Source organism: Melopsittacus undulatus, chromosome 3 (assembly GCF_012275295.1).
Source record: "Melopsittacus undulatus isolate bMelUnd1 chromosome 3, bMelUnd1.mat.Z, whole genome shotgun sequence".
NCBI lineage: Eukaryota > Metazoa > Chordata > Aves > Psittaciformes > Psittaculidae > Melopsittacus > Melopsittacus undulatus.
Genome location: NC_047529.1, coordinates 77460281 through 77473765, shown reverse-complemented (window position 1 = coordinate 77473765; position 13485 = coordinate 77460281). Strand labels below are relative to the sequence as shown.

The following is a 13485-nucleotide window of genomic DNA, read 5'->3' as shown; positions in this document are numbered from 1 at the left end:
GTTAACAAATAGGAACAAACATGAATGTGTTTACAGGGAGCTTTGGGTGCAGATACAGAGCTGGAATTCACCTTGTATTTAGAGAGCAGCAACAGATTAAACTGTGGAAAACAGATCAGATCCAAACCATATGACTTTCATGGTAAGTGTTTCATTCCAGTGGGAAAAATATTATTATCACTTGTAATTAATACTATAATTCTAATGCCAGAAAAAGAAAAAGCCAAGGAGGAGGAAAGGAGTATTTAATTATCATTCACTTTTCAATATTTAGAACTTGGAGTATGTGCTAGGAGTCCTAGATTTTGTTCTCAGCTGTCACTGTGCACAAAGTCGTATCAGTTAATCATCTACTTTGTTGCCAGATGCATTAGTACCTCTCTCTCACAACTTCCCTAAATTTCAACGAATAGGATTATAGTTTGAGTAATTTTAATCTCTCATAAAAAAGCATACTACAAAATGCAAACTACTGAAAGTACTGGCTCTTAATAGCAGTAGTTTTCAGTCTACAATGGGTCGGGAAGGCAGAAAATTTGCACATGGTTGATGAGTATATCTCAATTTTCAAACGATCTGCCTCTGTCACACATACTTAAGACCTAAAAATGCTATGCACCTAATACATTAACACCCCCACAGCCCTAGCTGTGTTCCACAGGTTGGCTGGATAAGCTACTCAAAATGTTTTGTATGAGTAAGCGATAGGTGGCTCTTGGTGAGCAGATGGAATACAAAGTTAAGAAAGGGTTTAAAATGACAAGAGAAAGATGGGACTTCAGCAATAATCTGGTTTCAAGTATGGGCTACTCCAGGCCTTGGTCAAAAATGTCTCCATTACTTCAGCATCTAGGGCAACAAGGTTAAAATGGACCAATCCTTATTTTGATATCCCTCCTTAACTTACTCTCTTTGATTTGATAGTTAAAAGAGGTACCTGAAGCCAAAAATGTTTAATCACCTTTTTATATACAGAACCATCTTATAAATGTCCATGAGCAGCAATATATGTCTTTGTGGATTTAATAGCTTTATCATCTCAGATCCCAGAATTTACACACAAATGTCAACTGATTCTATTACCTTGGTTTTATACAGTATTATGTGATTCATAGGTAGACAAATACCTTATAATGAACTCAGACTGATTACACACCAAAATGTACTATTTTTTTCAAGTCAGCTGAAGAATAAGAGGATTGTATTTCTTAGCTGCACACAAGGACTAAAGCACAAGTTGCTATGGGATATGTGATGTGCAAAAGTTCAGGCTCCTGCTCCTTGCCTAAAAAAACCCATTGAGCAGTTAGTAGTCATTTGAGATTAGTTGGGTTTTTTGTTTTTTTTTTTTAACTTTGCCAAATATATTCCACATAAAGTAGATATGCTGACTGCACATGCCTTCTGCTTACACTGTCAACTGAAATGATTCTTTCCCAGAGAAAAAAAACAAAATAAAAACTCCAAACCACTACCCTGTAAATCAAAACTGATCTAGAGATTGACTACATCATTTTCTAACTACCTCAAACCTTAACACAGGCAAATTAATACTCCTTTTAGATCCAGTGTCGGCCTCCAGTATATCAATGGTATTTTTTTACTTCAAGAAAAAAAATAACCCCACAAAATTTCTATAATCACCCTTAAAATAGTGATAGTTAAGGCTTGTAGTTCTGTAAGGTGGCATCCTTCCTAACTCTGGACTACATGCGGACCAAGACCATGCCCAGCAACATTCAGCTAGCCCACCCTGCAACAGCACATCTTTAGTTCTAACAAACAGCAGCTCTCTCCCACATTCTACAATGTTGAATGCTGGGTTTTTCCCATACCAAGCCAGATAAGTGGCCATGCTGGAGCTTTAACAGGATCCTTTATGAACAGACTGCAGGTTTCTCACATTGCTTAGAGAACCTAGTGAATTCCCTCAGTAAACCTAGGGATTTTTAAAGAGTCACTAAGAACTCTATAAAAGGGCAAGCACAGAAATAATTTAACCTTTTGACATTAACCCCAAATAAGTAAAATTTCCCACAGGTGATGCTCTGCCTACTCATGCTGCCATCTTTGGTTCTGAATTTTGACACTTTCATTTCGTAATGCAACCAAACAATGCCATAGTTTTTGTTGTTTGCTTCTTTCCAAGACATAAACTATCACTAATTTATCCTAGTAATTCTAACAACTCGAATTACACTAACAAAAACACACAATAATTACTATATAATTACAGCAGATACTCATTTCGCATTATGTCTCCAGAAATTATTCAGAAATGGAAAGATCTGATAAACTATGATGACAAATTTAAAATGGGAGGAATAAAATCAAATGTATATCTACAAGTGCCGATGCATTTTCAAAAACAGTATCTGAGACTTTTATCATAAGAGATTCTTACTCAAGTCCACGGAAGCAGTATTTTCTTCTAAACTGAAAAACACTTTGAACCACTTTTTCTACGAGTTCAAACGGCTGTTCTATCTTTGGTTGCACCAGTGGAGTGAAATGCACCACAGCTACATCCACCTATATGGAAAAGAAAGAGAAATTTGAGTAGATATATTCCTCTGAGACACATTATTTCTATGTTAACTGGCTAGACTTCAGGAAACAGACAGAACATAGGAAGAAACTATTGTGACAGGTAACATGACTGCAGTGACAAATATCACAGTATTTGAATATAAAAATTCAGCTCAAATTTCATGGCCCTACAGAAATTTTGTTGTAGTTATCTGCATATTTTCAATTAGTTCACATGCCATTAATACTCAGTACCTTTTTCCCCATGGCACTTCCTCAATCTAGAACAACTTCCATGTAATCTGTAAAGTAATTAGCACTCTGTTCTTCAAATCCTTCCACAAGATAATTCTGACATGATACACAAATTAGGCAATATTCGATATACAGGCTGAAGGGCAGGTGGAGAAAATTGGTATTATAATTAGAAATCAAACCCATTCCCTATATATTTTCTGTTGCTCTAGGGCTTTTTTCAAACGTAAGCCAAGGAATTAGTTTTCAGCATACCGAGAGTGTAAAATTCTTGTCCATTTAAAGGAATGGTAGGTAAAAATAAGTTTGCATCCATTTTAAGTGACCATACAACTCTGTATTTACAGTGTGTTTCACAGTTCATCCAAAATTACATTGAAATAATTCTACAAATATCTTTTTCAAATTTGTTTTATTTTTTATAGTTCTAAAATCAGCTCTGTTCACAAAGTAGTTACTTTCCCTGTGTCTGAAAACATATATATATATATAACCCCCCAAAATATGCATATATGTCATGCAGTTATAGAGATACTGTATTACACAAAGATGCTCTAAATTCAGACTTCTGTATTAAAAAAAATAGAGGCTGGGCTAAAAATCCAGTTCTGCACAACACCAAGTAAAGTAGTTTGCCCTCAGTACTAGATATTAACAATATAAATGAAAAATTCCTGTGAAGTACACTGACAATTTATATGATTTCTACAACTACTGGTACTGTATGACTACAAAATTTTTAAGTTCCAGACTTTTAAAAATATTCAGTTTCTTGTTAAAAATGTCTGCTAGTATGATGGACAAAAAATAATCCATCTCTTTAAAAGGTCTGAAAGCCAATATTGTCATTCATGGAACAGTCTACATCACATTAAACTGAAGATGTGCTTGTTCTGGCTGAAATAAGAGATATACTCAGACCAAAAAACACCTTTTGTTCTAAGCACACTCTTAGTGTACCAATTGTTTGAGAAAACCCATAGCAAAAGAGTACTTAAAAAAAAGTGAGTTTTTTTTTCCTACTGCTTTAACCAAAACTGCTCTAAATTTGTGGAGGGTTTTAAAATCAATTAAATGGTAGGAACCTTTGATGTGGACATATTCTTCTGGCACAGAAGTGCCATCCATCCACGTTGTACTTTCAGTGGAAACAGCTCAGCTGTCAAATACATCCATCCGCTACAACTGCTTCAACAGCAGAAATATTGTATTTGCTTTCAACAGAAATTATTAAATTCAAATGATAAGTTTCTTCACATAGACAGAACTTATGAAGCTGAATGAAAATACTGGCTAGGAAAAGGAAAAAACCCACTGATTAATTGTGCTGATGAAAAAAAACTACAGTGAGTTTCCAGTATCAGCAGTTTCAACCTAAGTAAAAGTTACAGATTATGTTTTTTTTCTGGTTTTCCACCTTTTCTGAAAGCTAGAGCTAAGAATAAGATAGGAAAAAAACCCATAAATTATTAAAATGTAATGACACAAGCACTTATTTAAAAATTATGTAAGAAAGAAAATTTGACATATAGAATCTGCAGTGAAAGACACATAAACTTGTTTTCCAAAGCAGTTTCTGAATTTCTGAATCACAGAATCCCAGAATCCCAAGGGTTGGAAGGGACCTCAAAAGATCATCTAGTCCAACCCCCCTGCAAGAGCAGGGTAACCTAGAGTACATCACACAGGAACTTGTCCAGGCGGGCCTTGAATATCTCCAACGTAGGAGACTCCACAACCCCCCTGGGCAACCTGTGCCAGTGCTCTGTCACTCTTACAGTTCTTCCTGATGTTAACATGGAACCTCCTATGCTCCAGTTTACACCCATTGCCCCTTGTCCTACCACTGGATATCACTGAAAAAAGCCTAGCTCCATCATCCTGACACCCACCCTTTACGTATTTGTAAACACTGATGAGGTCACCCCTCAGTCTCCTCTTCTCCAAGGTAAAGAGACCCAGCTGCCTCAGCCTCTCCTCATAAGGGAGGTGTTCCACTCCATCATCTTTGTGGCTCTATGCTGGACTCTTTCAAGCAATTCCCTGTCCTTCTTGAACTGGGGGGCCCAGAACTGAAGCGCTGATAGTTTCTACCTTTGCCACAGGCTGCTGATACCTGTCAGGGAGACCACAGGAAGGCAGCAATACCTTGTGTTGACACTGAGGCAGAACAAGCAAATACATATTTCACATAACCAACCAGCTGTTTTCACAGACATACTGTAGACTTTCATTCACACATGTATATGTTTACCTGTGTTTTAGTCAAGAAATGAAACAAAGTATTTTCTCTACAAAGTTAGGGATAAGAAAACAACCAGAAAGACCTTTTGAGACCTCAGTTTTGCAGAACTGCTCACAGGTGATACATGAGGTCTCTCTGAGAGTTGGAGCTGCACCTTTAACAAAAATCTGAAGTAGAAAAAGAACATCATCTACATGCAGTGTACAGTTTAACAGAAAAACAGCTCGATTTGTAATCTCAAGGCCAGTGGGCAATAATTTCTGCTTCTGAAACAAAACACAGCACTTCTCAGCATTTGTTCCATTATAAACGCTGTTTTCTTTGGACCCCATGAAAGCTGCCTGGTTACTATAGCAACAGATACAGGGGAAAGCTTTTTGCTTGTAATTGGCCACTCCTTTAAAATTATACACGCTATTTTTCTCTAACCTTTTCAATATGCATAGAGTAGAATTATGAAAGCCAAAAGAGTACATAACAGCATACATTAATTTGCTGATAATTTTACCAGTAAAACTTTTCATTTTCACCCTACCAAGTACATCAGAAATATTTACAAAACAATACTCAATTCTCACAACATAATGCATATGAATATTACTCAACTGATATACCCTGAACTGTCAGTAGTATGGCAATTATTCTCCCCTTGCTGGCTGAAGGGTATCTATCTGAACACTGAAGGTTTATGTTCTGGTAGGGTAGGAAGAACACAGTTTAATTCAGAGAAGTCTGCTGCCTTACTGACAAAACAAACACTGTAAATCAGAATAAGCTTAAATGATGCAATTTTTACTTAATAATTGTTGACAAATAAGTGTCTCATGCTGGGCAATACATGTATCTTGCAACAGGGCTGTACTAAAAGAAACTCAAAAGATCCTTTTTCAAGATACAATTTCCTCACAGGAAACTGAAAGCTAAGCAGCATATTACAACCTCATTAAAACAGACTGAGATCTTACTAAGACACTTCTAAGCAAGCACTCTCACCAGCTAAATGTTCAGTACCAGCATTTTATCTGTCTATTACAGATAAATGTTACGTCTAACACCACATACATGTGTACCTCTTAGCAACCTTGTTCTGATGCAAAGGTCTCATTTTGGTTCAGTTTTCAGCAGAGAATAACTGTGCTACTACACTAACAGCAATAATCTAATTCCTCTGTAAGAACAGCTTTGTAATTAGTCCATTCATACTAGGATCACAAACAGGATCACAGGAAGCTAAAAGTCAGGTGCAGAACCCATGTGTATATATCACTGCTGCAGTCGGCAAGATTTTTCTCCTAATTTCTTGATTTAACACAGCAAATTGTCAAGGACAGTTCTTTGATGTGCTGCAGTTAACACACAAGCCTTTCTAGCAGCTTTATCCTTTCATCCTTTTACACAGACCCATACAACGGTAGTAAGTTATAGAATGACCTACAGAAGGCCTAAGAATAGATAAGCAAAAAGTGTACTTGAATAGAAATACCCTGCTGTTCCAATTACAAGTTAAAATAAATTGCATAGTTCTTTCCCAGGAAATTTAAACTCTTAATAAGATTATCTGTGATGAAAAAAAAAAAAACAAAAACCAACCCCCCCCCCCCCAAAAAAAAAAAGCAACCCAAAAAAACCCCAACAACTGACAAAAAACAAAACCCTCTGGGTCTCAGTTCAACTTAAATGAAACCTACCCTCCCCCCTCCGCATCTAACCCACCTCTCACCCCCTCACCCCCCAATCCCTAAGTCTACAGCTTCTGGATTCCCAAGACTTTATTCCTTTTAATCACTGCTCACAGTTTTCATCATAGAACCCAGAGCTTTCATCACAGAACCTGGATATCATTATGTATTTAGGACTAAGGGCCTCTATGTGTTTTCCTCCATAATCTCTTTGCTTTCCCTTACTGAGCATTTTGTTAAACAAAACTCATTAAACAAAGTACTCCTTTATTCTCGGGTGGATGGAACTAAGAGAGCGAACAAACAGCAGTAATGCACTTGCTGTAGAGAAGAGAAAAAAACAACATTCCCAGAAATTTTGCTAATGCAGTTTTATATGAGAAAGGACAGTTCCATTCAAGAAAATCTGCATTTTTCTAGGACATCTGCAGTGAAGAAAACATCTCAGACCTCACATCCAGCAGTAAGTGCTACAAAAATCAGGAATGAAACATAACTCTATTTTTTATTACACTTGCAGTACATATACTTAGATTTATTATGCCTTTAATTTGGTTCATCCCATTAAATGTAATGTATGACTACCACTTGCAGTGATTTGCGTTTATGCTCGTGTGTTTTTATATGCTGAAATTTTAAAATGGAAGCAATGAAAAAAGCTAACTCAAGATCCTAATTAGCTGCTCCAGAATATGCTTTTGAATGAGTTCTGAGCTACCAAGACGTGTCAGTTCCTTCTGTAAAAGGAAGTTAAGTCATCTTTCTCTAGGACTGATACAGCAAACGACATACTCTCCAGTCTGAACAAAATTAAGGGATTTGGAAATAGGCATGTCTTTGAAGTAAGATTTAAGAATAAGTAGCACTGAATAGTCAAATCCTTAACTATAATAATTTTTAAATAGATGTATGCTGGACAAAGTGAGCACATCCTTGAAGAATTACCTAGACTAAGTACAATATATAAATTAGAGAATTACATGTTATGTAATGCCATCAAAAACTGATATATATTGAGCAAAACCTTGTTTCTTACGTATAATGAAACAAGAGCACAATGCGACAAACATTGTGTTCCAGTTATTTCAACCTTAACCCTTATCATCACAGCCTTTCAAAAAAGTTCTAATGCTAAACAGCAATTTTAATATTATTGTTCATATTTAGAGAGAGTGTCTCAGCAAGCATAACCCAGAGGACTGCCCTTTCTGTTATTACTCTGATAAAAGACAAAACTTGCCAATTACACAGACCCACTTGAAAGACAGACCACCATTTCTAACCCTCCTTACAGAGGTCTAAAACCATTGTTCTTCATCCGCTATTCCAATGGTCCAGTTGCTGTAACAGCAATTGTTCTGTCTTCCCAGGTGCAGTTATCATACTGCCTAAAACATTCTCATCTGGCAAATGAAATTTGACTCTTTATACAGGAATAGCAGGGAGCATTTTTTTAATGAATTTTTAAAACTGCCACTTCATAGAAAATTTGTGAATTCTTTCAGACAGGTAAGCGACTGATACTGCTGCTCTAAGTCAAGGACTGACTGAAAATAAAATATTGATTTACAAAAGTCACATAACTTAATTGTGAAAATACTGCAAAAAATAAATTCAATCCATTCCCCTTCAAACCCAGAAATGTTGTAAGTTATTAAACAAAAGAGCAGACAATATTAAAATAACTGAAGGGTTACCTGTAACCACTCTTCAAACAAATGAAAATATTATCAATATTCATCGTTATAAAATAGTCAACAGGAACCAACTACAGCCGTAAACACATTTAAGGGAGGTACTTGAAGAGTAGAATACATTTTCTACCACAGTGTTTTTTTGCAATGATTTCTAATCTGCAAGTTTCTAATAGTCCATTGACAATATATATTTGTCTAGTAAGCCTGCAATCCGCATACTATTACTACAAACTAAAGTAAGTTTTGCCTGATGGCTTGCAATTATGTAGGAAAGTGCAGCAGCTCCTTGTTACATGCAATTCTAAAACACTGTCCATTTGCCATCATTTATGTTCGAGTACCTTGTGTACAGCTGCTCAGCTGTTCTCTTCTGCTTCAGGGTCATGTTCAGATATTCATTCAGATAGCTCTAATTTTAAATGCAAGCTTTTGTTGTTTGCTGATTTCTTTTTCTTTCCCCCTCACATTTCTCCTCCCTCCCCTTCCTCCCTGTTACACAGGGCTACAGCCTTGGCTACGAAGCTAACGACCAGTGACATTCATTTACAAGAGAGAAAGGGCAGACAAAAGGTGACAGCAGATAATCAACATGGCATCAGCAAGTCTGCAGTTCTTTGCTTTTATTCTGGCATTGTTTGGTGTTTTTGGAGATATCACAGCCACCTTGCTACCAAACTGGAAGGTAAATGCAGATGTTGGTTCAAATATCATAACAGCTATAACACAGATGCAAGGACTTTGGATGGACTGCACATGGTACAGCACTGGGATGTTTAGCTGTACCCTAAAATACTCTGTTCTCTCTCTCCCCATCTACATCCAAGCTGCACGGACCACCATGGTACTGTCTTGTATCTTATCGGCCTTTGGGATCTGCATCACTACAGTTGGAATGAAGTGCACAAAGTTGGGAGGGGACACTGACAGCAAAAGTCACGCTTGTTTTGCTGGAGGAGTCTGCTTCATTCTTGCAGGAATTTTTGGATTAGTACCAACATCCTGGTATACAAGAGAAATTATTTCAAATTTTCTGGACCAGACCGTTCCAGAGAGCAGTAAACATGAACCGGGAGGAGCAGTTTATACAGGATTTATTTCAGCAGGGTTTCTGCTTACTGCAGGTGTTATCTTCTGCACTTCATGTTTTAAAAAGCAGCAAGGAGCATGGATTTACCCTCCAAAGCAGCACCATTTCCCATCTACAGAGCAGGAGAGCAACACAGGCTACAACCTGAAGGACTATGTGTAAATACAGTTATTTCTATCCATTGATGCCATTTGTTGTGCTAAGTGTAGTTTTATTATTTCAAAGAATGTATAACGTAGCACTTTACTTACATCTGAGCTGAAGTTATGTTTAAGCAAAGTATTTAATTTATAGTGGCATCCACAAAAAAACTAAAATTAAGAAATAATGCTTAAGTCTGCTACAAGAGTACTTTTCTGCTGATTTTTCAAACCATTCTTTGTGATTTTCCAAGTAACATTTACTGAAGAAAACAGGAGCTATTTTAAAACATAACTGACAGTACAGTTAATGTACTGATGACTTATTACAGCAAAGATGTTTAAAAACTAACTGCCTTCTAGTTAGCAAATCAGGCTATCAACAACATATAAAGTTTTATAGCATATTTTACTTTTTCATCTTTAATTATGGTGCAAGGAAAAAAACCCTCAACCACTCCCTGTCCAAGGAACTAAACTGAATGTATTTTAAATAGCAAGACCAATCTGCCTTTCATTTTCAGTTCTAAATTGTCTCAGTAACTAGATTTCTTAAAATACAAAACAAAAAATCACACACAAAACCCTCAAAACAAAACCCCCACCAAAACCCCCTAAGCCCCAAACCTCAACTGCATTGTATATTCTGCATATCAGGCTGAAGAATCAGCAGTACCATTCAGATCTTGCCAAAATGGCTCTCCTGCCCCAAATTGCCACCTGCTGTGGGTTTCATTTATTATTCTTAAAGAAATGTCTACTCGACATTCACCAATAGCTACTAATCTATCACTACACAATGAATGTTAGATTTGAGAAGTAATACAACAACAGAAATATAATCACAACTACGAAAACACCTGCAAACTAACATACAGGATACAAACTAAATAATCTGTGTTCAAAAAAAATCTGGAAACTTTCTGGCTTTTAACAGCCCAAATAATATAGCTACCATTTATTGTCTTCTATGTTTCTGGCCTTCTAAAAGAACTTTGTAAGTCTTTTTAATTATCACTTCAGGCTCTGTTTCAGGCTCACACCCACATATTTGCTACTGTAAAATGTAATATACAGTGGTGATAAGGAGACAAGTAACTCCCTTATTCTGATTAATAATCTTAGATCCTTTAACCTTTTCTTCCAACACACAGATTTTGTTTTGTACTGATCTCTGGCAGAGCATGGTCTATCAAAATGCTTCCCTAAATGAGAATGAAATTGATGTGAATTTGCTAGCACAGGTAAGAGAATAAAAGGGGTATAATACAGGCCTTTAAATTTAGGAATATGATAACACTGGACAAGTCATTTAACATGACCAACTGCTATTTATTTATATACAACTTTCACTTCCCATATTATTAGCTTGAAATTCACTAGAACAGTATAAAGGGGCCTTAACATTATATACATAGTTTGATGGAAAAAGATCTTCTGTTACAGAATTTGAGAAAGTGGAATGTTTTATTCATCTAATGTGTAAAGAGGCTTTATTCTAATATACACAGAATGAAATTACACCTTGCGTGTGTTACTACCATTACACAATTGCCTTGAGTTTCCTATGTATTCATCCAAGAGCTTGTTTTGTACTAATCCTAATGTTAGTAGTTACTCAGCACTGCAGAGACTTAACTGATCAAAAAGCCAAATTTTCTTTTCCTTAGACAGTGCTGTGCAGCACCATTCCACTCCATAAACCAGGAGTCTTTTGCGTCTCAACATTCATAGTACTGCTGAAATACTATTCATTCAATGAGCAAATGAGGTAAACAACTCATTCCCAAAACCATGCATCTCCACCTGTTGTAAGGGGGCTGACATGACACTGATGTGTGATCATTGCTATGTATGTGAATTAAAATTAACACTGTAAAACAAAAACCAACAGCATTTTTACAGAAGGGCATAAGTGAAATGGAAGAATTGTAAACTATAAGCAAAATGAAGTATTCGTTGGTTACAAAAGCAGTAAATTTTATACAGAAGTAGCTAAACTTCTTTGTATACCTATGAAACAAAAATCAAACACTGAGCCATTTTGTTCAAAATACGCTGAAGAGCTTCCTACAAAAAAAAAAAATTTTATCAGGAATGGAAGTATCTAAACGCACATGTCAGCCTACGGCTAAAAGAACAGGGATAAAGCAGAGGATCCGCATAAAACAGAAGTCTGAAGGAAATAAAATATATTGAAAACAAGTGCTAGGTCTGTCGAAAAATTTGTACTTTCTGCTTTTGCAATATAAACGGTATTAAGTCAAAGAAATATATTAAATAAGGATGTTCTTGCTTTTAGTGGTACTGAGTTTTTTATTCAACAGAGCAGCAACTGACTGTAGGACTTTGCTTATACTAAAACATTTGTCATGATTCTATGAGTTACCTATCCCTCAAGCAATTGTGATCTTTTCAGCACAGGAAAATGGGAATATCAGATATAGCTTCCTAATTCTGAGGCATGGTCTGCACAAGACTTTTGTCTACACCAGCTCTACTGTGCCCTCACATTGCATCCACAACGGAGAAACCACCATAAAAGTGGAATTTTGGCCTTACTGGAGGCTTTTTTCACGTATTTAAAAGGGAGATTATACAATGAATTTATGTTTCATTCACCAAGGAGACAGGAAAAAATCCCCACCACCAATTTAAAAATGTAAAGCAAAAAATGTCTTAAGCATGGTCATTTTTCTTCACAACAGACTGCTGTCACGATTAATAACTGAACACACTTGCACAATCACTTGCTCAAAAAATAGTAACAAAACTTTAAATTATCATCAGAATATGCTCAGATAGAGGCCTTAAAATTTATTGTGATAAATCCAGGAGTCATCCACAGGGACCTTGACACACTTGTAAGGTGGGCTGATGCCAGCCTTATGGAGTTTGAACATGCAAAGTCCTACACCTGGGTCAGAGCAATCCCAGGCACAGCTACAGGTTGGGCAGAGAAGAGATTCAGAGCAGCCCTGCGGGGAAGGACTTGGGGGTGTTGGTCGATGAGAAAATGAACATGAGCCGGCTTCAGTGTGCACTCGCAGCGCAGAAAGCCAACCATATCCTGGGCTGCATCAAAAGAAGCGTGACCAGCAGGTCGAAGGAGGTGATCCTGCCTCTCTACTCTGCTCTCGTGAGACCTCACCTGGGGTACTGTGTGCAGTTCTGGTGTCCTCAACATAAAAAGGACACGGAACTCTTGGAACAAGTCCAGAGGAGGGCCACGAGGATGATCAGGGGACTGGAGCACCTCCTGTATGAAGAGAGGCTGAGAAAGTTGTGGCTGTTCAGCCTGGAGAAGAGAAGGCTGCGTGGAGACCTCATAGCAGCCTTCCAGTATCTGAAGGGGGCCTACAAGGATGCTGGAGAGGGACTCTTCGCTAGGGACTGTAGTGACAGGACAAGGGGTAACTGGTTAAAAAGCAGGGGAAGTTTAGATTGGATCTAAGGAAGAAATTCTTTACTGTTAGGGTGGTGAGGCACTGGAATGGGTTGCCCAGGGAAGTTGTGAATGCTCCATCCCTGGAGGTGTTCAAGGCCAGGTTGGACAGAGCCTTGGGTGATACGGTTTAGTGTGGGGTGCCCCTGCCCATGGTGGGGTGGTTGGAACTAGATGATCTTAAGGTCCTTTCCAACCCTAACTATTATATGATTCTATGATAAAAAGAGAGAAAATAACCTTCCAAAGGTTCTCAGGAGGTAAGCCTGAGGAGTAAAAAGACCAGGAAATCGACTGCAGTAAGAGAGAAGTGATATGTACTGATAAGCTGAACTAACCATTTAAAGAACTTTCAGAAGCTGAAAGTTCATTTCTGAAACAGAACGGTACATTTCCACATTCATTCAG

At 37.3% G+C, this 13485-nt stretch overlaps 2 protein-coding genes across 4 annotated transcripts in view; one reads left to right on the top strand and one right to left on the bottom strand.

Annotated features, from left to right (window-relative positions):
• The window catches only part of TFB1M (transcription factor B1, mitochondrial), a 29128-nt gene that overhangs the window by 1183 nt on the left and 14460 nt on the right, over positions 1-13485 (bottom strand). For all 3 annotated transcript variants that reach the window (XM_031049769.2, XM_005150151.3, XM_031049770.2), the window contains exon 7: positions 2405-2532. In XM_031049769.2, coding sequence (XP_030905629.1) covers positions 2405-2532 — 128 coding nt within the window. The remainder of the gene's footprint in view (positions 1-2404; positions 2533-13485) is intronic.
• On the top strand, positions 8995-9654 carry CLDN20 (claudin 20). Its single transcript, XM_005150068.2, has one exon. The coding sequence runs from the start codon at positions 8995-8997 to the stop codon at positions 9652-9654; it is 660 nt and encodes a 219-aa protein (XP_005150125.1).